The 24,572-nt window shown below is 45.7% G+C and overlaps 2 protein-coding genes across 4 annotated transcripts in view; one reads left to right on the forward strand and one right to left on the reverse strand.

Annotated features, from left to right (window-relative positions):
• Positions 1 to 24,572, forward strand: part of LOC143355665 (neo-calmodulin) — a 113,665-nt gene that overhangs the window by 63,664 nt on the left and 25,429 nt on the right. The window contains exon 3 of one of the 3 annotated variants that reach the window (XM_076790710.1): positions 6,607 to 6,648. The exons of the other annotated variants lie outside the window; for them this stretch is intronic. Coding sequence (XP_076646825.1) covers positions 6,607 to 6,648 — 42 coding nt within the window. The remainder of the gene's footprint in view (positions 1 to 6,606; positions 6,649 to 24,572) is intronic. 3 annotated transcript variants of the gene reach the window in all.
• On the reverse strand, positions 14,325 to 21,477 carry Tpnciib (troponin C type IIb). The gene is made up of 5 exons (XM_076790888.1): positions 21,349 to 21,477; positions 20,292 to 20,310; positions 18,931 to 19,074; positions 15,960 to 16,208; positions 14,325 to 14,615 (listed from the first exon to the last, which is right to left on the reverse strand). The coding sequence occupies exons 1-5, from the start codon at positions 21,349 to 21,351 to the stop codon at positions 14,587 to 14,589; spliced, it is 444 nt and encodes a 147-aa protein (XP_076647003.1). The 5' UTR covers positions 21,352 to 21,477; the 3' UTR covers positions 14,325 to 14,586.

The following is a 24,572-nucleotide window of genomic DNA, read 5'->3' on the forward strand; positions in this document are numbered from 1 at the left end:
CCTTGCAGGAAACCGTTCGCGACGCGACTCACGTTTGATCGCTTAACTCCTTACCGTGTAATGGTTCCCGCGTTTGCGATGATTCGAAAATATATCTTCCAAAAAGGAAAGCAAACAATTTAAAGCTTAAATATTGACCCTTTGCACTCGACTAAATACCATCGTTCAGAACAGTAATTAGAATGAAAAATTCGGGCGTTGTATGAGAAAACAAAATACATTACACAGAAATGTTGTAGGTTGAAAGAAAAATTTTGATCGCGGAATGAAAACAGCGTCGAGTGCAAAGGGCAGAATTTGATTTCGATTCGAGAGGATTATGCGGCAGGGGGTTGACCGGTAATTGCCGCCGCAAGATATTCAATATAACAAGCAAATCGCGGTCACCGCGCAGAAAGTTCAGGCTCGGTGACCGAGCACGGAGGACCTCGTCAGTACCGTCGGAGCGATAAGAAAGTTCGTTAGGGGCGCCGTGTCCTGTCGCGAACCGGAAATTAAATCCGCCCTTACCGGACGACGAACTTCCCAGCTTCCGTCGTTCGATTCTTCCATCGCCGGAACACCCGCTCCTCCCTCCCCTTCCGCGTCTATAATAATTAAACGGCAATCAGCGGTCTGCACGGGATGCAGAACGATTGTCCGCTGGCGTAAAACTCGGAATTGTGAAATTTCCGGTACGGCGTTCCGCTGTTCGAGTTTTCCTAGCGTGGCTCCTAGCGTTTCACCTACGATAAGAAGTTCCTTATCAGCGGCAGAAAACTCGCGCCTCGAAGTCCTATCTAAAATTCCCGAACTATAGTGCACGGAACGATTGAGGCTACAGGGTCGCCCAGAAAGAGTGGGTCAACACGTGAACTTTCCAAATCATTCTTCTCAACCTTTTAGCTGTGTGTGAAAAGTGGAATAAAATCAATTACTTGCTATTTGCATTGAAATTGTTGCGGTTGTACAGTGACGAGCAAAAGTGTGAACACACTTCGTTCGTTTTACATAAAACGTGATAATACAACCTATTTTTCAATAGAATGACAAGGCTTAGGCAATAATAATTATATGGTGAATGTGATAAACAGAACGTAACAGTTTATGTTAGATAATATTAACAATATATATAATATTTTACAAAAATTAGGATTTGAAGCATTGTTTACAGTTTTGCACGTTTCATCAGAAACGGTTAAGATAGCACACAAATGCTAGGGAAATGAAATTGTCGACAAACACTGATAGCTAACTGTAGTAAAACACGTTTAGACTGTTGTTTACACGGTGTTTCTCCTATTTGAAATTTCGTTGACACGCGTAAGTCGAGATGAAACCACTTAGTGCAGATAAAAGAAACAGTATCATTTCATTGTGCGATAAAGGTTTTTCACTACGGCAAATTGCAGTAAAATGTGATGTAAGTCACACGATGGTTGCAAGAATAAAGAAAACCTATGGTAGCGTGTCAACTTGCGTCCTACAATTATCACGTTTTATGTAAAATTAGCGAAGTGTGTATACACTTTTGCTCGTCACTGTATATTCGTAATTTTTCGACATTTTAAAATATTTTGAGTCATGGGACGAATAAAGAAATTGAAGTGGGATCAATAAAATATGAAAAAATTTGTCCTGCTAATAATCGAGCTACACAGCTACGTTAACTGGAAGCCTCCCATTTTCCAGGAACGTTTACAACGTTCTCGGAGTTTCGCATAAAGAAATGGTACCAAGGAATTATTTTCAGAGCTTCCGGGAATATGTTTGATCCAGGTATCCCTCCTGGACGATGCTGCACCTCATCGCGCGGTGATTTTCCCGGTACACGGGGCCCTTCTTGGAAAACGGTAATCCCGAAAGCCTTCAACAACGTGTAAACCATCTCGGGCCGGTATCTCCGGTCCGTTTCGCGACGTTTTATCGCGCCTCGTTTACGTTAACCAGGCCGTTTCGCTTTCCCGGCGAGTTATACCGACGTTTCTCCGCTATCAGGTCTCCGTGAACACACACCGTGGGTCTCGCACATATTTCCCTCGGACACACGGCCATTTTACCGGGGAAAGAGAGGAGTTGTACCACCGTGGCCGTGCGCGAGATCGGATAAAATCGTTCGAGCACGGTGCCATCGTTACCGCTCCTATTATTCGGCGAGTTATTTCGCGAACGGGTCGAGGGCAACGCGCGCCAATAGCTTTCCGGTTGCGTGATTGTTTTGCAAATTTTCGGGACCACCCGGAAATTTCCAGTTGTCCGTAATCCCCCTGATTACCCGCAATTACCTGACCGGATACTTATAATAATAATCGGCCGGTCTTGTTCGACTCCGAATCTTGAACTCGGTGTGTAATATTCGAATGAAAATTGCCTCTGAGAAATTTAATAGACAATCATCCGAGGTAATACATCGCAATACCTCCATTTGCCAGTTTCAATTAACAAATACACCCATCAACGAACAACAGTATCGCTTCAATTTTCCTGTTCGAATTCCCGGGTCACCAGCCGCTCAGATTAAAAATGATTTTTCCCGGTCTGATCAATTAAATCGTGTCGGCGGATAATGATAATTACCCTACTGGAACGTTGACAACGCCCAGAGAGCTGGCTACGCACTCCAATTAGCGGACGTTTACGGTCAACTGGAATTTTAATGATCCCCCGGGGCAGAGTCCATTAGATCCACCGTCGTCTCGACGACGCAACTACTGCAACATTTCTTCCAAGGTGCCCACAGAGAGGTACTAAACCGTTTCGCGAATTCGAAACGAAGCGTCCTCGTCGCCGTCGCCGTCGCGTCGTCTCGAATCGAGGGAGGAACGAGGGCCACGAAGTTTCAACGACGCTTTCATCCCCTGAATTGTGCTCTCGTCGGTTCGAACGACCACGCTTCGGGAAAATCTATGCGAATATTCCGCGAAACGAGCAAACGCGATCGGAATTCGATGGCGCGACAACGACGATCGCGTGTAGATCTCGCGACGCATTCGCGCGAATCCGAGCGGACTTTTCCGCGCAATTGCTCGCGCGCCCGATTTTGCCGTGGCACAGATTTTCCGCGAAAAAGGGGAACACACCTGGCCGTTGATTCCAGGTGAGATCAGCTCGAGAAAAGTCAGAGTTCGGTTCGTAACTTCGCTGACGGCACAGCTGTAATTTTATCGACCTGCTACATTTCTGTAACACACGATTCATGATCTCAAGGATCAACAAAGACGGAAGTACAGTGATTTCTCTATATATGTCGCCAAGCCCTGGATGATAAACGTCGCAGAATTATCCCCACTACCGCGGGGTATTCCCCGTGAGAGGCCTCGATAAACATAACACGGCTAGGGTAAAGGACCCCATTACTGTTGGGGTACCAATTACTGTGCCTATATTAATTACACTTATTTTTAAAGCATAATGAATATTGAAAAAGATATATATATCTAACATCTATATTAATTAATTTTAATGAAAAAATGTAATATCTCTTTTTTAATATTCATTATGCTTTACCCCCGCAGTAATTGGGTCCCTTACCCTATGTCTCCTGGGCGGTATACGACGCTGGCAAGACCCGTGTTGTTGACATATATCGAGAATTCACTGTAGTTCAATTAACTCTTGGACGAAGATTTAAAAATTCAACAAAGAAGGAATTAGTTTATTTAACCCCTTGCGTGCATATATCTTCTTACAGTTCAGAAGAAATTAACCGTATACATATTTAGTAGATTTTGTTTAATATGGTCACCACGAGCCTGACATGTTATTGTACATAATGACGATTAGATAAATTTTTTTCAGCAGTACCACAAGCAAAATTAATTCCTATAATTCACAGTTTATTTCGATGTATTGAATTTCGTACTGTGAAGCTTTTAAAAATTATTAAACGCTATAAATCGCCCAGAAATTGACAGTTTCAACTACCTAAAGTTTGAATCACAAGTCTCTTACATAAATTTTCCAACAGTAAACGCTCCTCACCCCTCGCCACCAAAGAAATCATCAGGGAGCGTTTCAAGGGATTGCAACAACCCTCTCCCGCGAAGATCACGAAACAACTATGCCGTTAGGTTTGCTGTTAGGGCAGAGACGGCGCGAAGCCGTACAGAAACACATCGAACTCGTGTCACGGTTACACGGCGTAACGAGCGTATAATTGAGCGTGAAAACGCGCACGCGACGTGTTGCGGGGACGGCTCGAGGGCGTCGTTTTTCCAAACGCGTTCCGATAATAATTATCGGGAGAGAGTGCTGCGAGAGAGGGTCTCTATCGGCTGTTTTCACCGTTCGGTAACGATCGTCGGATCTGGGCGGGGTCTCGATGTTAAAGCCGTATTCGGGAAACGTTTCAATCGGTCGTTTCCATCGGCAGAGAGCGGTGGAAATACGCGAGCAGCGGCAGCAGCAGAAACGCACACACCTATCCCCGTTTGCTCGTTCGGGATCGAACGGTTCTCGGACCAGGGATCCGAGAGAGCGATTGCTCTTTGATCGGCAACGGTGGCTACGTGATTTCGAGTCGGTTTGAAAGGCGAGACCGAATACGTGCGCTTTTGAAAATCCATCGGCCGCCCCGGCACGATTCGTTCCGCGATTGATAAGGTGCGGCGAGGGCGAACGAGGATGGAAATCCCGCGAAGGATCACGGATAATTGCGTCCCGAACGGCTAATCCGTTTATTCCGATACATTTTTCCAACCGGGAGGTCGACGCGATTAAAGGAAACCTCTGTGTCAGGAGTTTGATATCTCTGTCGGGAGACTGCGAAAAGATTGCTGGCAATATGTGACCTGGAAGATCTTAGTTTGTCGTAATCTTGGGAATTTTATGTCGTTAACCCCTTGCTGTATATCATGTGCAATAAGATTCTCTATGCAAAATCAAAATTGTAAGATACTGAAACCAGATAGGAATGTCTTTAACCATTTTAATCAGTTGGGGACAGTTTTCTAAAATCTTTTTATCGATCCAACTTTCACCTACCCATTTTTGACACACACGCATAAAATCCGCTGTCTAGTGATGAATATTATTGAACCTGTGGACATTGTTATACGGCAAGGGGTAAATAGCCCTGTCTTGATGATTGCCTGAGCAATCCCACCGTTCTACTCTCAAATTACTCTTAAAACAATGCTCGTTATACGATCGGCTGGAACTGTCTCATAAAAATGATATTTAATTTATTCCGATTTCGGCTACCTTCCGAGAAATATCTTTGAGAAAATAATTCTCAACGGTGTCTCAATAGTAAACACTGTATGATATGTTGTAAGGGGGTTGTATCTCGAAGAAGCAAGTACAGAGACCGTCCGAACAGAAAAGTGACCTCACAAGGCGCGCCTAAAATGTATGCCTCAAAAGTGTGCCTTAACGGAATGCCTGAATAATATGTGTTGGTAAGGCGAGATTCATGCGGACCACGTGACCAACTTATTGGATCGAGAAGATCGAAGGCGAAACAACGCGAACCCTTTCAGCCTCTCTATCTTCCGACACTTCTTTCCGCTTCTCTGGAATGCTTTGATTGTACAGAAAACGGAGCTGAGCACCCGTCACGAGAACTGGCCTCTCTCGCGACCATTCAACACTGAGAACTCACGCTATGCTGTCCCACGTACATGTGTGTTCGGTGTGCACTGCTCTCTGTTGATACGCTGTTCCTCACGGTCCGCACTATGCCGTTGCAAGGAAAGTCTCTCTCTCTCTCTCTCTCCCTCCCTGTCTCCTCGTTCGAATCTTGGATATCTCGAAAGGATCGATAACGACGGAGTCGACGCTGATTCGGATTTATAGCGAGGAACGCGTTTCGAGAGGCTTTCCCTGCTCTGGCTCGCTATGTTCAGCGCGGTTATGACAGCGCATCAACGTTCCTTCTTCCTTGTCTGCATCTAGAACCTACACTGGAACGTCGTGTGCCCGTACAACGTTCTCGCGAATCACGGTCGGGCGAAATTGCACGTTTATCCTCGGCTCTCCTTGCGCGACTCTGCGCAAAAATTGCCGCCACGATGCAATCTGAATTTTTATATCAGAGCGGGCGATAAATGTTCGCAAACATAAAATATTGCTGCTGAAATATGGAGGAATTCCTTTCAATCCTTTCTTCTGGGACGATTGTGCGCTGTTTAATCATTTTTGTCCAGATACCGATCGGTACTCCGCCCTATGCTGTCATGTTGCTTCTCATGTTTGACGGAAGTAAAGAAAATCGCAACATGTAAGCAGAAGAAAATCGTGCTAAAAGATCGCACGATGAGGAGCGTCGATCAGTATAATAAGGGATGTTTTACGTATCGGGCTCAAGTAGAACGATGTTTCTAAAACTTTGGATTGCATCGACGCAGCATTTTCGCGCAGGATTGCAACGAGAGAGACCGAACGTACAGATTTTTCGACGACTGCAGTTTGTAGCCTTCCGTTCCAATCTGTCTCTCCACACTCGATTCTGTTTCTGATTCGTGACCATCTCTATCTATCTGTCTATCTATCTATCTATCTGTCTATCAATCTATCTATCTATCCATCTATTTGTTTATACTTACTATACCTGTATCTCTATTTTGTACTTTTCCAACTGCAGTGTTGTGTGGTGATTGGTGACCTGTACTGTACTTGTGTTTACAGGCCCGCAGCGCCAGTACAAGTAGCTTTAGAAGCCTGAGCCAGGTACATAACAAAGTTGACATAATCAAGATATAGCTGAGAAATTAGTGTAATACTCTAGCTATACTTAGCCGAGACATATAGTTATATATATATATTATTATGAATAAATTAATCTATAATGTATACATACATAGCTAGAAATTTAGAGAATTTTAGAGACCATCTTATTTTGCTCGTGCGTAGATATGCGTAGAGGAAGCGCTCGCGTTTTTCTCTCGATTAAACAAGCGCATCGTCAAACACGGTGTCCTATGGCACCGTGATGCGTTACCGATCACGATCGCCCACACCATTAGCGTTGAAAGCGACAACGACGGACGGACAACGACGACGACGACGACGACGACACCTTGATCAACCGATCGACGCTTTATCACGGGACTAATACGATACAGTAGGCACCCGGCCGTCGACATCGTTAGCCCTATTGAGAAAGGAATGTGAAACGGTAGCGCACGGTCCCGTACGGTGCATGCAACCCCTGTCAAGGTTATCTGACGCGCGAGAACGCAGGAATGCTGAATGAGGCATGCCACCTACACGCACACCTTTCAAAACCCCCATCTAGCACGCCATCGACGGTATCGAGACGATATCCTCTCAAACTTCGTCGCACGAACGTAATCTGAAACAAAATACACAGAAAATTTGTATATCCTCATACAGCCCTTGAAATACTGAACAACATTTGCTGGAAAGACTTTCTAAAGCTTTTCTCGTATCAAAAGTTACTCTGAAGCGTTGATTAATACATTCAGATAACTTTTGATCCACGCACCTTCCGGGAAAAACGTTCCAACCAAAACTTGCACAGCTTTTCGAAATCTGTACGACTGTATAAAAAATTTCTGTACGTACCCTTCCAAAAATCGAATTTTTCACGTCTTCGTGCGACAAAGTTCGAAGGGAAAATCGTCTCGACGTAGTCAGAGGCTTGCTAGCCACCCAACGTGTTTGTCCAGCACCCGGTGCCTACATCCCCCCTCTCCCCCAGCCTTCTAGACTTGCATGGTTTGCCCGGCTGCGTGACGTTAGCTCTGCTCGTGCATCCTTTTCTTTACTTTTCTTTTTTTTCCACTTTCTTCTGGTCACCTACATTCTCTTCTTCTTCGACTTCTCTCGACACAGTTCGCAGTGATTGTTGCGCGAGGAGGCAGAGAGTAAGTACAGTGTGCGCGAGCGAGCGAGCTTGTTCGACTCGTGGGTAGCCAGGAGACGCGACAAGAGTTTCGCAGACTTGGCGACGCCTTTGGTCGACGGAGAGGCGAGCGAGCGTTGTTTACGAGCGTTATTTATCGGTATTTACGCGCCGCCGCGGAGACCGACCACGGCCCCACCGGAAACCGAGTCGTAATTTTCTGCCGGCCGTTGGAAACCGTTCGATCCGGCCTTCCGGTGGCTCTCGAACCTGCGATCGCGCGGCTAAACGCGCGCACGATCCCGTGGCAACGGCGATCATGCTCTTCGCACGCTGCCAACAACCACGCGACGCGGACACCTCTTTCGCGAAAGCACCGTCTCAGATGTGAGCGATTTGATCCAACGATTTCGATTCGAACAGTATCTTCAAACTGTTAATCGCACAACAAATTTCAGCTCCCTTTTGCGTTCCGATTAGCAGCTATTGATTTTTGTACGTCCGCTGAAAGACGAATTCGAGAGTTCGATAATATTCGAGAATTTTTGTTTATTTAGCCGTATATTTTGGTATATTTAGTATAGCATTATGAATAATCGAACATGTTTACGTTACGTTTCACACAGCGGCAATCGCGACGTTGTGTACATGTTTGGATTTGCATGAAGGACACTGACCTGCTGGGATTTTTATGATCTCGCCTGTCCCTTTGCCTTTCCTTCTCTCGAAACAGTGCAGATATAAACGGCTAGGTTTCTCCGTTTAGTGATTGTGAACTTAAACAGCGAAGATCAACAGGGTGTTCGCGATAATTTGTACCAGCGTTTTTTTTTTCCTTAAAACGCAAACATTAGAAAAAAACCGAAGAAGAGGTAGTTGTAATATATTTTACTAGCAATGTGATAGCGCAATTTTTTGTATTTTTAATATTTTTCTAGAAACACCTTGTAACCCTGCACTTGTAACCCTGAAGACCATAGTGTACTACATGGTTAAACTCGTCTGAATGTCCGTTTTCACGCAAACAAATATATAGCATTTCATTTTTTAAAAATGAAGGTCACCTTTGTTTCTAAAAAAATATTAAAAATACAAAAAATTGAGATAATCTATCATATTGCTGGTAAAGTATACTACAACTACCTCCTCTTCGGTTTGTTTCTAATGTTTACCTTTTACGAAAAAAACGCTGGTACAAATTATCGCGAAGACCCTGTATAGTGTCGTACGTAGTGTGCGAATGGTGGAAGGTGAACGGGAGAAGGGGCGTTTTCAGCACGTCGTCAAAATTGATCCAAGAAAAGAGGAGAAGGCATATAATATTATTTATAATAATCCTTGCCTGTCGGCTTAGAATAACTTCCGGTTACATCTGTCAACCGCTCTGCATCCTCCAGGCCTAAGGAAAATTAATGTTCTCTAATACACTACGGCAAAAATTAATTTCTATACCAAGTTGAAAAAAAAAGTAATGTCACCTGCACACGACCGGCGTGACAGTGAACCTGCTGAACAAAGATTGTGAAGGGTGTTGAAATTTTCTAACAATCCTCGATGCTCAGTTCACTGGTTCCTAAGTGTCCTATAGGGGTGGGTACAATTCGAGAGTGAACCACGGAAAGATCGAACGGATATGAGAGCCGAGGATAAAGAATAGATGGTCTCGCGACTCGCAGGAGCTATAGGGTTCGCGGGGGTGGCACCGATACCCGCTGCGTCGCGAGTTTCGTTGGTCGACGGTCGATCAATCGTTCCGGGAGAACCGAGAGTGGGACTCCTCTCTCTCTCTCTCTCTCTCTCTCTCTCTCTCTCTCTCTCTCTCTCTCTCTCTCTCTCTCTCTCTCTCTCTCTCTCTCTCTCTCTCTTAGTGAAATATATGAGCGGCACAGCCGGGATCCATTCTCGGGACAACGGGCCACTCCGTGGAACGAACGGGCCGAAAAACCCTTCGGATCGCGGATTAACTGAAGAGAGTCCGGGTGAATGGCATCTTAGGCCCCTCCGCTTCCGAGAGCACCCTTCTGACGAGTATGCGTTGTATATAAAAGCAATAGAGTACCCCGACTGTTAGAGCGACGAAGACAGCGACCGATCAACAGAGAAAGAGCCAGAGAGAGAGAAAGAGAAAGGGAGAGATTGGCGAACGTAGTGGAGAAAGCACACTAAGTTCGGGTTGAGGATGGTTCGGGTTGAGAAGGACGATCGATAGCCCGGCTGCACCTGCTCGTCGGTGTTGTCGTAGCCATTGCTTTAATTATTAATCGTATCCAGCCGCTTCTAGAGCCCTGCATCATAGGTGCAGTGACACGTTCCAAGGTTACGGCTCTCCTCCATGTTTATTCAGCCCGTTGCCCGTTGACGTTCCCTCGCGAGACGCTCTCTGCTCGTGGATATTCGGTCGACCTTCGGTGACCTTGATCCTTCGCTTAACACGGTACATCGGGGCTCGATACCTCGGCTCTTTGCACCCGAGAGACTTTTCTCTTTATCGTCTAGCTGCGACTCGAACGGGTTCATTCGTTAAACGCCGAGTAACTTTGTCATTTCGCGTGGCGTTGGAAATAGTTGCTCTACTTCAGCAAAATTTGGCCTTGTGCTTCACTAATGTATATTACATCTACGTCCATATCTTGTTTAACGACTTTAGTGACTAGAACTTCTTTGTAATTCGTAAATTTATGTATGCCTATATTGTTCTCCGACAGCTGTATACATTAACAACGCCAAAATAGAATTTTATTTCGGTTTAAAGGAAATTAATAACATACATATTTGTTAGACTCTGTTCAGAATCTTCGTCACGAGTAGGACTCGATATTGTAGGGTTACAAGGGTATACTTTTATAGAAACTTCTCCCTGCCTCGTGAACCCCTTGCACTTCTTTTACGATTACAGTGATTAGAACTTCTTTGTCGTCGGTAACCAATGGTTACATATTGACAACAACGACATAGAATTTTATTTCGATTTAGAAGAAATTAATAACATATTCAGTGGACCCTGTTCGAAGTCTTCATCGCGAATCTCGCTTATAGTACACGGGGTTGAGAATCCTCTCGTCGAAGGAAACGCATTAACCCTTTGCACTACGATTTATTTTACGGTTTCAGTAATTCGATCTTTTTTTATAGTTCGTAATTTCCTAAAAAAGGAGAAAATTTATATATATTGTATGCCTATGTATTCTCCAATAGCTGAACATTAACAAAACCAAGATAGAATGTTATTTCAGTTTCGAGGAAATTAATAACACACAAATATTTCTTAAACTCTGTTCAGAATCATCATCACGAGTCTGACACGATATTGTAGGGCAAAGGGTTAAGGAAGAGTGTCCTACTCGAAGCAATTTCGCGGTTGCACAATCGTGATTTATAAATGCCAGCGATCTCTTCGCGCCCCTTTAGAAGGGACAATGAAGTGCAAAGAGCGCTCCACCAACGAAATTTAGACAGCCCTCGCCTCGGCCCTTTTGTTTCTCGTCCCCCTCTTCGTTCCGCGGCGGTCGACGGAAACGCAGAAGTTTCGAAGCGTAGAAAAAGCGGAAACGTCGCGCGCAACGACGTCACCGGTCTAAAGGCGAACAATCCAGGTCGCAATTATCGTAATTGCTCTTCGCTGGGTGTATACCCTTCTCCTTTTGTTTCGCTGGCGTAACAAGTCGGTGCCGCGCCTCGCCTCGCTTTCGTTCCAACGGGACAAGTCCTCGACAAGGTTCCCTCGCAGCGGCCGCGACACGTTTCCGTTGTTCCGGAGGCTAGCCGCTCGAGGAGGTGAGAGCATGCACCGTTCTTATGGTTGCTGCCCCGTGGGGGTGGTTCCGCGATAAATCAAATAAAACTTCGGAGCAAAGTCTCCAAGGAAATCGAGTTTGAAACGAACAGTTTTCACAAGGAGAGGGGTGGGGCCGGGGGGGGGGGCAGAAGATGATCGTCGTCGACTCCTCAAATTCGATTCTCGAGAACTTTGTTCTTCCTCTGTGCCCCGGAACGGGATCGAAAGGCATCGGTATCGATTATCGACCAACGACGCGTGACGGTATCGCTGAGATAATTTGTTAACTTTTTAAGTGCTTGCAAACATCGAGTATTACCAAGCGGCGCGACGAGACTTATTTTCCTGCGCGTTGAAAAATCTCAGACGGTATCTTCGGTCGTTAATTAATGTGCTCCTAGCTTCTAGAATTTTTATGAATAGTACCGTCGATGCCACGCATAGACCAAATTCGGAGTTCTACTAATCTAAAAATGTTACACGACAGTTGTATTGATTAACGTTTTCCTAGCCCCCTTAATTAATCAACCAGTTCACCTATACGAGCTAAAAGTTTTACAAACCAGTATGCAAATGGTACCAGTTATGCCACGCATATAAAGTCCTAGACCTATTCTACGGACCACTTAGCCTACTTAATTTATTTACGTTCCTCGGAGCTGCCGCGAACAACAAGCTAGTGTACTACTTAGGATGTGATTTGACTTTGGAACGATTGTGTTTTGTCGATACAGTTTGGATGATCCGTCGAATCCTCGGCGAGCTTTTACTATAGCTATAGCTTTTCAAGGGCGGTTGCAGTCGGCCCCAATTATTGATCCTTTGGAAGCGGCTTCCGGATCTAGCTCGCGAACACTCGGACTAAAACTTGAGTGGGTGAAACGGCCGGGACCAAGCCCGGAGTAGTAACCATGGAAGGATAGAGAGGCTTCTGGGGAAGGAAGCGGGACAGAAACAACGAATGGAAGGAAGGAAGAAAGGAGAAAACGGGGTGGGATGGTCCAGGGTATATTCCGGGTCGTTGTAGGATTTCACTCGGGGTTCCTCTACGGCTCGTTTCGGGCCGATCTTTCTGAGACAATTCCCGCCTCGAGGATTCGAGACTGATTGGCTGGAACTGCTCTTTCGTGAGGACCATTGCCTGCGGCGCCATTTCCATAAAATATTAGCTCCTCCCATGAGTCCTTTTTTCGCGCTACTTTCAAATGCAAAATAATTTCCTTGCATTCATCAATCGACTAACTCCAATTCGAAGCATTTCTGCCCCTATTAGATCTAGCCTCAGTTTCTCAGTTTTCTAACATGTGAACAAAAATGTCAACGACGTGTTTAAGTCCTTTTTGACTGATAACAGAAGAAAGATTGATCCGTTTGCGGCGTTTGAGTTATTTATTTCACAGGTATGGGGAGAGTCTAGAAACCTATGTGTACGTCGTCAAGTCCGTTAATATATAATATAATTAACAGAGTCATGAATGTTGCGCTAGTTTCCGCTATCGGTGCGACAGCGTGTCCTCTAATAGACGGTCGTTAAAGCCGCGGTAATCCCTCTCTCGTTATGCATGCAGCCTTTGGAAATATTAATGACTTCAGAGAATAGGAACACCCTATTCCGTTTCCTTCGAGCGCCGCGCGAATGACAATTTACGATCATCGGTGTTACCGGGTTGCCGTCTATCGGGCGCACGCCTACCCGCCTCGACAACGTTCGAAGCCCGTAGCTCACGGCGATCCCGCCGTTTTCGATTTCAGCCGGTGTTCTCGTACACTTTCGCGAAGCATGACTGATAATTCGAAGACAAACTGTACAGCTGGCCTCGAACGACGCGAGTCGATGCCCGGGTTGATCGAATCGGTGGCCTTCGCGGAATCAGGACACGTGCCACCACCCCCCAACATGCACCCTCAGCGATTCGCTCATCGGTGATCCTTGATTAATATCCCATGCAAACTCCCCCGAATCCCGGGACACCAGTTATTAAATGACGGGAATATGAGGATCAGTGGAGGGTGTTCAGATTGTTAAAATTACCCCTTTGACTATCCTGCGATGGCGAGCATAACGTATACGTGAGCGTGAAGCTTTCACCCTTTTGCACACGAAGCTATTTTACTTCTCAAAACCAAGACAGTTCTCTCGATCTAAAACATATTCATTTTATATGTTTTTTACATTTCAAACGAGCAATTAAGTCTGTCTTATAGGACACACGAATTTTTAGCAATTTATTGAATACAGACCGATTTAATAATATAAAAACTGGAATAGTGGTGTGCCAATTTTTAATGGCACTTCAGAATCACCATTCGAGTGCAAAGGTTTAACGATTGTTTGGAATATAGGAGAACAATGGTTTCCTAGGGAGTAGTAATTATCAGACTTTCCTAGTGCCTTTCTATTAGCACCAAGAACATTTCTAGTCTGATTTGTGTCGAACCACTTATCCTCGGCTATCGATTCGATCTGCCCCGATTTAGAACGGTTGGATCACCCAGGATTCATCTTTCTGAAGCATGTGGGTTCGGAAACGGGGTAAGGCAGATCCAAGCAGATTGATTCCGACAGGATCGCGCAGCTTCCGGCAGGTGCAAAGGACACAGGTCGGTTGTCGTCGAATTCATCACGCGACGGTGAAAATAATGGTCGTCCGCCGATTCCGACCCGGTTGCCATAACTTACGTCAAACGAGTCGTAACCCTGGATCGATGTGTGCTCGTTAATCGCGCCGTGGGTCCCTTTTTCGGGGGAGTGAAAGGGCGAGATCGTTCAAGATGACGTTTAATCGTGTGCTTAATCAACGGTGTCGTTACAAACGGTGTCGCGCAAACAAATGTACAAATGAAAATGGAGGACGGTGTTTTCTCTGTGCCTCTTCGATCCGTTGCCGTTGCCCTGGTCGATCGAAGCTCTCTGTTCTCGTAGAAGTAGAATGGAAATGCAAGGCTCTCCTCTATCTTTTTTTCCCTCTCTCTCTCTTTCTCCCTGTCTTCTCTTCTCTTGTGATCTTCGCGATTCTCCTCTCGTTTAATCGCCGGTCATCATTTCCATGAACTCTGTGAGGGATGAAAGAAAGCAGACGCAATTAGGAGAGGGGGCTTTAACAATTTCTTCTTCGAGGCTATTCTACTCTCGTGACCCTAGCGTTGGAGGATCGACTAAGATCCTGAAGATTACGGGGCACCCTTTTCATCTCGCTACGAATGTTTCTCCTGTAGAGCAAGTAGGTCGTCCTTGCCCCTTTATGCTCGGGCCTGGCCGAGCTTTTTCAAAGGAGCTTTCAAAGACCGGTATTAAGACGTTCGAGGTTTAATCAAGCCCTCGCACGGGGCCGCTGTAACGAGCCACAGGGACGCCTTGCGAAAAACTTTCCGCCGATATCGTAACTCTTTATTTATATCGCCCGACGATAACCGGGGGCACCGAGTGCAATTTTTATACACTGCGCCAGGAGAGAATTCTGCGCTAAAGGTAACTGCATCGTTTTTAGTATTTCTATTTAGGCGATATTTGAAACATTAACTAAAATATTGCTTTGGAAAGAAACGGTCTCTTTCGAGAGGAGTACAACCCCTAACTTTGCAACTGTGTTTCTAGAATACCAGTTAACGTATTCGAATGAACCAAAGTGGGGATAGTAGGGGCACACCAGCTTCACACTATGTAATTCTTTCAAAATTTTAGGTCACTCGTTAAGAGTAGAATGATGGGTACTACTGTCAGGCCTTTCGGAACTTCAGACTCTCGTGTGAGGAATGTACAACCCCCAACTTTGCAACTGTGTTTCTCGTATACCAGTTAACGTATTCGAATGAACCAAAGTGGGGATAGTAGGGGCACACCAGCTTCACACTATGTAATTCTTTCAAAATTTTAGGTCACTCGTTAAGAGTAGAATGATGGGTACTACTGTCAGGCCTTTCGGAACTTCAGACTCTCGTGTGAGGAATATACAACCCCTAACTTTGCAACTGTGTTTCTCATGTACTAGTCAACATATCTGAACAAAGTAAAGTGCAGGTGATAAGTGCATATTAGGTATATCTTGTGTACTTTTTTCCAAATTTTGACTCGCTCATTAAGTCTAAAAATTATTCCCTGAAGCTAGTCGACCGCTCTTCGCTGAGGAAATCAGGTGACTATATTAATACATCAAAAATATTTCTAAACGTTTTAAAAGTATCTAAGCTGTCGAGAAACATGAAAAACAGCCGACTTAGTTCCACAACGTATTCCAACTCGTCTGTCCCCTGAAAGGGTGAGACTACCGCCAGGAGCTCTTGGAATGTTTAAAATTCTCGGCTATTTCAAACGGGTTTGCTATCGCAGCGATGCCACGCGAGAAAGGTAGATACGAAAGATAGATTCGCGGTGTAAAAAGTAAGGAAAGGTATAGATACCGTCAAAGTCAACAGTGCCCGATCCGTCGGTATCAATTTCAGCGATCATGCCGTCCATTTGATCGGGGGTTATCTGATCGTCGAGGGCGGCAAGAATCTCTCTGAGGGAGCTGGTGGGAATATATCCGTTGCCCTCCTTGTCGTAGAGCCTGAAAGCCTCCTTGAGCTCCTTCTGCAGCGCTTCGTCGTCCTCCTCTTGGAAGTGGGACGCCACCCGGTAGAACGAGTCGAAATTCAATTTGCCGCTGCCTGAAAATCAAACCAGCTCCGATTAAAAGCAACTTCTTAAATATAGATAGAGAGAGAGAGAGAGAGAGAGAGGGGGGGTGGGAGAGAAAAAGTGAGAGGGTAGCTAGTTCCAAGACGGCAATTGTGGTAAACAACTTCGGCCCCGTTCAGCGGCTCCTTTCCCTGTTTCCCTTTCGCGTTGTTCCGCTTTTTACCGATAGGAAAACACACGGGGGGACAATATACTTGGGAACGTTCCAAGCGGTCCCGTTTACGCAACCGCGCAACGCCGAAGAAATTTGAAATTTATAACCGAGAGAAAATAACACGGGTCAGAAAAGATCATCGGTGGATAGCGGCAGTCTATCTTTCTCTCCGTCTCCTTCTCTTTCTCTTTCTCTATCTCTCTGTGGATAGCTAGATCCGTGTCAACGCTGACCGGAATGCCCGAAGCGAGTTCGATCGACAAGCAGGACAATATCTGCATAATAATGCAACCAGACAAAGCCCCTCGCGGCTAGATAGAGACACGTCCCTCGATTCCAAGGGTTTACGCTAATTCCGGCAGTGTCCGGCTGGACGTGTGTCACAGATCAACGTCACCCTTAAATGCACCACCCTCTATAGGAAACCTATCCGGTCTCCGGATGTGCTAACTGGAGCCACGTTCGATCCACGCTTCTTAGGAAACGGGCGGAACTGCGGACCGTTTCGGACTAGTTTCTAGCCGCACCAACCCACCATTAACCCCTTTGCGCACAGAAAGATGACGGACGAAAGGTCCCTCGCGAACTCGTCGTTCAACGTTGTCGACGGTCTCTGATTCACTGTTCGGCGAATTTTAACTTGAGCGTGGCTGCTTGAATTGCAAATTCACCCTTTGCGCGAACCCACTGGCCCCTTCAACCCCCTCTGAATACTAATTTACTTTTTGCGAAAAGTTCTCCGTGCTAGTTTCGAAAAATTGTGTGTCGTCGAGGGACTTTGATGAGAGTGTCCTCTGAATTTTTAGGTTGTTTGGAACCGAACTGCGGGTTTTATATTGTCGATTAGTCGGTGAGGGGCGACAGGAAATTGTAGAGTAACCCTCTGTCGAGGGGTGCTTGGAGAATTCTTTTTACATGGAAGAGACTCGGGCGATCGAGGAACGCGAATATGTTAGAGAATATATTACAGAAGTGTCTCTTTAAACAGTACAAATGTTAAAGGAATTTGAGAATATCGAGACAGTACTTGCAACTTATTAGAATTATTACAGAGGGTAACGAATTCCTGATTGGTTTCTGTGAATTGCTGTCGACAGAAACAATTTTTGTCAAGTTCTCGTGCGTTGTACCAAGTAGAATAGGCAAGTCATGGTCAGACGATCACTAAAATCCTTCTCGCAGTTGAGTCAGTAAAATACGCGACTACTGATGGAAAAATCTGACTGAACACGGTATCGGAAAGGGTTCGAAGAGTGTCCTCACCGACAAGATCCTCCGAAAAATTCAAGAAGATCACCGCAGATTGGAGTGAGGATCGAGTGCCTTAAGGGAGACAGTGTCGACCGGCGGTGGCCATTTTACCGGTGGTAGGATTAATAACGAGACGGGCCGTCTGGTGGGCTCTGCTCGACTAACCCGAGCTTTCAAATTAACGGGTGGACCGGTTTTAATCTTCTCAGCGGCGGGAATCGCGTGGGTGAGAACTCTTTGACGGCGGCCGCGTCTAACGCGCGACTCGTGCCAGAGGGTGCTCCCGCAGTCGATACACGGTGGAGCAGGCTGGGAATACGAGAAGAAAAGTATGCGAGGAGATAGAGGGAGAGAGAGAGAGAGAGAGAGAGGCTCTCTCTTCGCCGCCCACTCCGACCCAATTCTTTTTCACGGTAAAAAGGAGTCGCTCAGATATCTCCGGCGAGATCCTGAAGGGGTCCATTCTTCTTTTTGAAAGGCCGCTCGCAGGAAATCCGCGGCGAGGATCATGTATCTCGCGGATCACTGATTCGATCTAGCAGAGGACACCGTCGCTCTATGATCCTCAATCAGGATTTATCAGTGACGAATCAATATAACCAACTCTTTCAACCGTGAAGCTTTCCGTACGATTCAAGGTATTTCTCATGACCTAGAAACCGTCCATACCGTGTGATCTGTTTCGCGGGTAATTGAGTCTACCACTTACATTATTTTATCTGTTTATTAACCCTCCTGGAAATCGTTATTTAATTATCGCCGCCGATTAAAGCGAATAGCTGTTACGATAGGCACACTAGAAAAACTAAATTGTCCGCAAGAATCTTCCAAAAATATGTTTAAAAAGAAATGGATAAATAAAGCAACGAATAGTCCCAAGTACCGTGAACCTTTGTGCGTCTGGTATAGCGAAGAAAATCCCCATCGTACTACTCGGCGACGCTGGTATACACTCGTAGGCATAACAATCGATTAGTATGAAACTTGAGCGACCACGCGGGGCCACCTTGGGCCGCGGAAAGTTTAGGAAAGTTTTCGCATCGTGTCCGGCTTTCGTAGCTTCCATACCACGCGGCTTCGCCACGTTTCCACTCATTATATCATGAATTATTTGGCCCGGTTCGGTCGCCCGATCGAACCGTCCTTTATCGATCCAAAAAAATTCTCGCACGAGGAATCGTTCGCCTCGCGAAACACGCCCGGCCCCGTAAATCGAGGGTCACCGATTTGCTCGCCCGCGCCCGTCCTCGAAAGAATTAGCGAACCATGATCGCGATATACGGTACCTTCCTCGTCCTCCTGCTTGAGAATCACCTCGAGTTCGTGATCGTCGAAAGTGTGCCCCAGGGTGTTTAAGATCGTTCTCACTTTTTCCTTCTCGATCCGGCCCGACTTCGAGGAGTCGAACATGGAGAAAGCCCTCCTGAGCACTGTAAAACAGAAAGAATTCGGTATTTCGCACACCGATTTTGTAAGGACTGGAAGAGTCGGGTCTACAAGAAAAATCTACGCCAACGTGTCTATAAAAATTGATATAAGAAAAAAATTGGGTAAAGTGAAAGAAGCACACCATCCGTTGATTTCAAGTGTAAAGCGAAATCGGGTGAAGCGTAGAAGTGAAACGTAGATATCTCCGAGGATCGTACGAGAGTTAAGTAAACGATACGGGCCAGTTCAGGCCAAGTGCAACTTAAAAAATCGCAAATACACGAAACGCAGTGCACGGAACGAAGGAAAGAAGTCTGGCAAATGATTGCCGGGCGTCGTGACGCCAACGGAGCGCGTCGGTCCAGCATTTATTTACACGTGCCGGAGCGGCGCGTGTATTAATATAACGAGCCGGCACACGGTCGATCCGCGGTTTATTTTGTGATTGCGTGTCCGATTGCGCAACGAGAGCTTCGCACTGTGCTCTGTAACCGAAATTTAGCTGGTCATTTACTCCAAAAAAAAATTCTTCTATTCTCCTTCTTATACGATGTTACAGACGTTGCGATGATTCTTGACGGTTTAGGTCTTTCGATATTTTTCCGAGCTGTCTTCGGGATGAAATTTAAAACAGTAGGAACATATTATTTTCTATTAAAACTATTAATTTCATTCGGTTTCTACTTCTTAGAATCGGGGAATTTGGGTTTTGCGTAAAAATCCTAGGATTTTTCTCAATTCGGAAACATTGCGAATCGGTGTGACGTGCGAGACGTCAGGGTTAAACGCCTAAAGGGTTAAGAGTTATTCTCTGTTTGTTTGCAAGCCGGAGCGCAGCCGAGTTTCGGTACCCGGGAGCACAGTGCGTGATAGCGATAAATCGAATGGCGATTTGGCAGGGATCATGATCGAGTCTGGGCACGTCGCCGCGACAAATCTTAATGAGCAACCACGCCAAGAAGGTGGCCGGTCTTTGAAGTCGCCCCCGTTGCGTCTGGCAGCGTGAAATACACATCGTTCGCGACCTAAATTTTAAACAGCCCGCGACCTTCCTTCCTTCCTTCCTTCCTTCCTTCCGTTCTTCCTTCCGTTAGTCCTTCCTTCGAGGAACGCCCCGTATACTTGTTGACGCGACCGAGCCCAGCGAAATACGGGCGAAGCGAATTCTATTTGCACGCGGACACAGTTCCGCCTACGTTCCCCGTTGTCGGCTACTCACTTTTCACTTGTTCCTCGTCCTGAAACAGAAACAACAACTCTGAGTTCGCGAGCGCCCCAGTTTCCGACGACGGAGACGCGGGACGCGACACTTTTATCAGTTCCTCAACGCTGCAACTATAAAACCGAGGCTTCTTCACTGGAGACGCGAGTCGGCGGATTGTTTCGACGTCTCTTTGACGGAGGGGAGTCTAATCTGATTAACGGACCGCGGATCTCCATGGATCTTCATTTTCAACAAGAGTTTTGCGAGATATGGGATCTAGATAGACATCTGTCTCTTTCGATAATAATTTTCCCGTGTTCTCCGCGAAATTCTTGTGATATTCCTCATCCTCATTTTCCAGGTACCTTTCGTTAATGATTTTACCGTGCTCTTCTTGAAATTCTGTGTTAAATGTCAATTACTCATTTCTATCATAAAACCATAAAATCCGCAGTCTGGTACACCTGCCTGTGCTCTACTACAAATCGAGAATCCATGAACGGTAGAAGGAGAGGAATCTTTGCGGGAATTCTGTCTACAATATACAACGGAACGAATCATCTGGAGATAAGTTTAATGGCGTTAGGTCAATCGCTTGCAAGTAGGGCCGCTTACTTGTGACACTTTACGGAATTGATCGAGATTACCTGGACCTTTCAATCATCACTAGACTGCGGATCTTGATGCAGAATAAAAATAGTTTGCAACGACGACGAACAGAAATTAATATTCTGAAATTCTTGTAATCTGCCTTAAATTGTGCCTGCTAATTTTTATCATAAAATCCGCAGTCTAATAGGTTCATGCGTGATTCGCAAAAACGAAATTGAATAGCTCCTGCTCACTGATTGTCCACAAAACGCTAGAATCGAAACAAGAATTTCTACTGCACTTTCTCGCGACTCGCCGAACGGGAACCGGAATTTCCCATAAACATCCGCAGCTCGGTGATCGGTAAAGAGTATTCGAATTACAGGTCGACGCGAACGCCTAATTTCAGAGGGAAATTTCGGTCCCGGATTAACGCGTTTAACAAGAACCGGTCCGAGGATGAATCAGACGTGGAACTAACCATCTTCCGGGTTTCCTCGCCGCGGAACTTCGACGTGTCTCTCTCGGTTCTCTCTCACTAACGGCTTATCCGCACTGGATATATCTTTTATAAGCTTAGCCGGACCCCGTGGTAGGGGAGAATAAGCGTTCCTCTCTTCTCGCGTCCCTTCCTAAGAGCTGTCGAAATTCACAGCTCTCGGCGCAGCATGAGGCACGGCCAGCTCTCGCGCCGTGCTATAATGCTACGGTTCTCCGTGGAAACGGTTAACCAACCAGCTCGAAAACCACGCTCGATTCAAGGCCGGCTGTCAAAGAACCGAGCCCCGTGTTCGCTGCTTTTTCGTCTCTTTAACCTGACGCCTTTCTGAGCTCGCCGAGGCGTGCATTGTTGGCGTTCTCGAATGCACTGTCGGTCGAAAGTGGAATTACCAAGCTTGCCGAAGTGACGGCACACTGTAAACTACGAGAATCCATTTTTTAATATCTTCGATAGTTAATAGATTCGATAGGTATCACTAGACTGCGGATGTTTATGCAATTTGCAATCTTTTTAAGAAAGTGGGATCAAAGCAAATTTTATTTTCAGTGGTGGTAACCTTTATAGTTCCGAGATAAAGAAAAATTCTGCTAAACTCTGTCGAATGTTATATTTTAGCATTTTTTTTTAATTTCCAGAAGCCATAAATGCATAAAGCTCCTAAAGATCAGAAGTGTGATTTGCGCATTGGTCCACGCTGGAAATACCATTATTGGTCAAATTGTTGAAATCGTTAACGGGAGAGAAAATTGAATAAATACAATTCAGTGCCTTGAAATTTTTCTAAGGTGGCACGTGTATTGATTTTCAATAACGAAGCCATATATAAATTATCTAAATAACGTCATTAATAAGTAGATTACGGATCTTTATACAATTTTCTGCAGCTGTTGCGAAAAATAGGAGCCAGATACAAAGTTCTTTCGTCCTTTGATAATATTTACAGGCTGCATCTAAAGCTGTACTGAAATTTTTTCAATGCTGCTTTAAATTCCATTCACTCATTTCTATCATAATCGCATAGAAGCCGCAGTCTATTAATAAGCATTCGGGAAAACGACGACGAATTCATTAAACCGGTACTTTTTACGAAAGGTTGGTCCCATAGGATTAATACTTGGCAGCGTAAATCGATCTCTCACCGTGCCAATTTGCCGCCAACGTACAAATTCACCTAACAAACACGAAAGCGAGCTGAAACGCTGGTGAAATCGCTAGAAGAAGAACATACCGAAACGATCTTCCCTAGCGATTTGTCCGCAATCGACTCGTTATAGCAACTCGCGGAAAGTTTGTAGTCATCGTAAAACCAAGGAACTTTTCAGTTCCATCAGCCCAATTCCCTGGACGGGTCTGTAAATCATCGTGGAAGCCTCGAGGTTGCAGCGATGCAATAAATCGGTGGTCGCGTCGCGTCGCGGCGCATCGTAGGAATGCACGTCCGAAAATGGGTAATCGCGGATGCATTACGCAACGGATATATTACTCGGACTTCGGGTCCGTTATGCGACTGTTTTCTGCGTGGGCTCGTGAAAGCCTGCCAAAAACTTTGAGGGAAAAGCAATCAAATTTTCGTTTACGCCGCATACATGCCAGAGAGAGTGAGAGATAGAGAGAGAGAGGGAGAGAGAGTGAGAGAGGTGGCAGCAGCAATGGGTGCCGGGAAACTGCGAGGGCGGAGGCGGAAAGAAGAAAAGTGGGGATGGTGGGTGCTATTTCAAAACATTCCAGACTATGATACTACTGGTTTCCATTCAACCAGTCGCCGCAGCCGTCGTTCGACCGCAATATATATCGCCGATTCTTTTTATCGGCTCCGGAGAAATTTAATATCCCCGCAGGTTCTCAGAAATTCCTATCGTCGTGGATAATTAGACTTCTCGCGAACGCGGGTCCACAGAATATTCATTGTTCCACGATACATCGATCGTGGTCACGGGAAACGTGAGAAAATTCGCTGGAATTGTCGCAAAACTCTACCGCGGATCATTTGACGAATTAAAGTGGCGTTCGTCTAATTTTTACGCTGACGCGGCTTCCGGGAAACCGAGTGCGAAGTAAAAGATTGCTCGGAAATTGGGCAATCTGTAACCGCGTGACGTACAGCTACGGTTCTTTTTTTCTTTTTTTGGTTGCTCGCATTTTAATCACAATTTCTATCCCGTCGGATCTTTCGGACTTTCATGGATTGCAGACACGTAAAGACCTGCGCGTAAATTCGTTTTTTTCCAGCCACGATAGATCAAACCATTTCCGTCAGTATATCCAAGAAATTGAATCAACATTCTCTTAGTTCTTCAGATTTTGATTGCACACTTTCCCAGCCTCTGGATCTTTCGCGAGGTACAAATGCATAAAGGCCCGCGGTGAATTTGTGTTTTCAGACGCCGGGGAATAAACTCTTGCCGACGCATTCGAGAAACATAAACGCCCGGTTTATTCGCGAGATTCCGCTGTATTTATTTGCGAACGATAAATTCGGATTCGGTGAATAGAAAATAGAGAAACAGGAGGCCGGGTAGTTTCGGCGAACGATCAAGATGCAACGCCCATCGGCGTGGTAAGCCTAGCGAATTCCCGGCTCGCGGTAGCATCGTATGGTTGCACAACCATGTAACCCGATGCATCGGCCGTTCCGCAAAAAGGTTGCCGTCGTTGCACCGTCGAACGGGAGCGAAGATGTGCAGTTCTTGCCGCGTTTTTTCGTGGCCGCGTGGCCTGCCCGGTGATATAGTGCTTTTCGTAAGAACGCGGTAGACGGCGCACACGCTATAATTATCTCGTCAGTTCCGCCCACGCGGCCACCCTGCCGCCTCCTCCGCTGAATTATTATTTGAATAAACTCGCCGGTATTATTAGAACGTCCAATACCGATTGTGTATCTCACGGAGTCGCTGCTATATTTAGAGGAAAGTCTACCTTGTCGGGTAATTGGACAAACGGTCGACGAACCTTGCGCTCTCTTCCCTTCGATCGCGATCGGTTCACTATCGTTTTCGCTCGTTCAATTCGTGTGACGTCCATGCGATGGGCTCAACTCGCATCGTTGAACACAAGCTAAATGTCTCGTGCAAAATTTTAGCAGATCGGTATTTAACACTAAATCTACTGAGCATTAAAAGTGACTATTGACCGGCTCTGGTAGTATATTCGGTGTTAAAGGAGCAAGTATATTCTCTTAAACTCTCCTGCGTTATTAACAACAA

Source organism: Halictus rubicundus, chromosome 1 (assembly GCF_050948215.1).
Source record: "Halictus rubicundus isolate RS-2024b chromosome 1, iyHalRubi1_principal, whole genome shotgun sequence".
Lineage (NCBI taxonomy): Eukaryota > Metazoa > Arthropoda > Insecta > Hymenoptera > Halictidae > Halictus > Halictus rubicundus.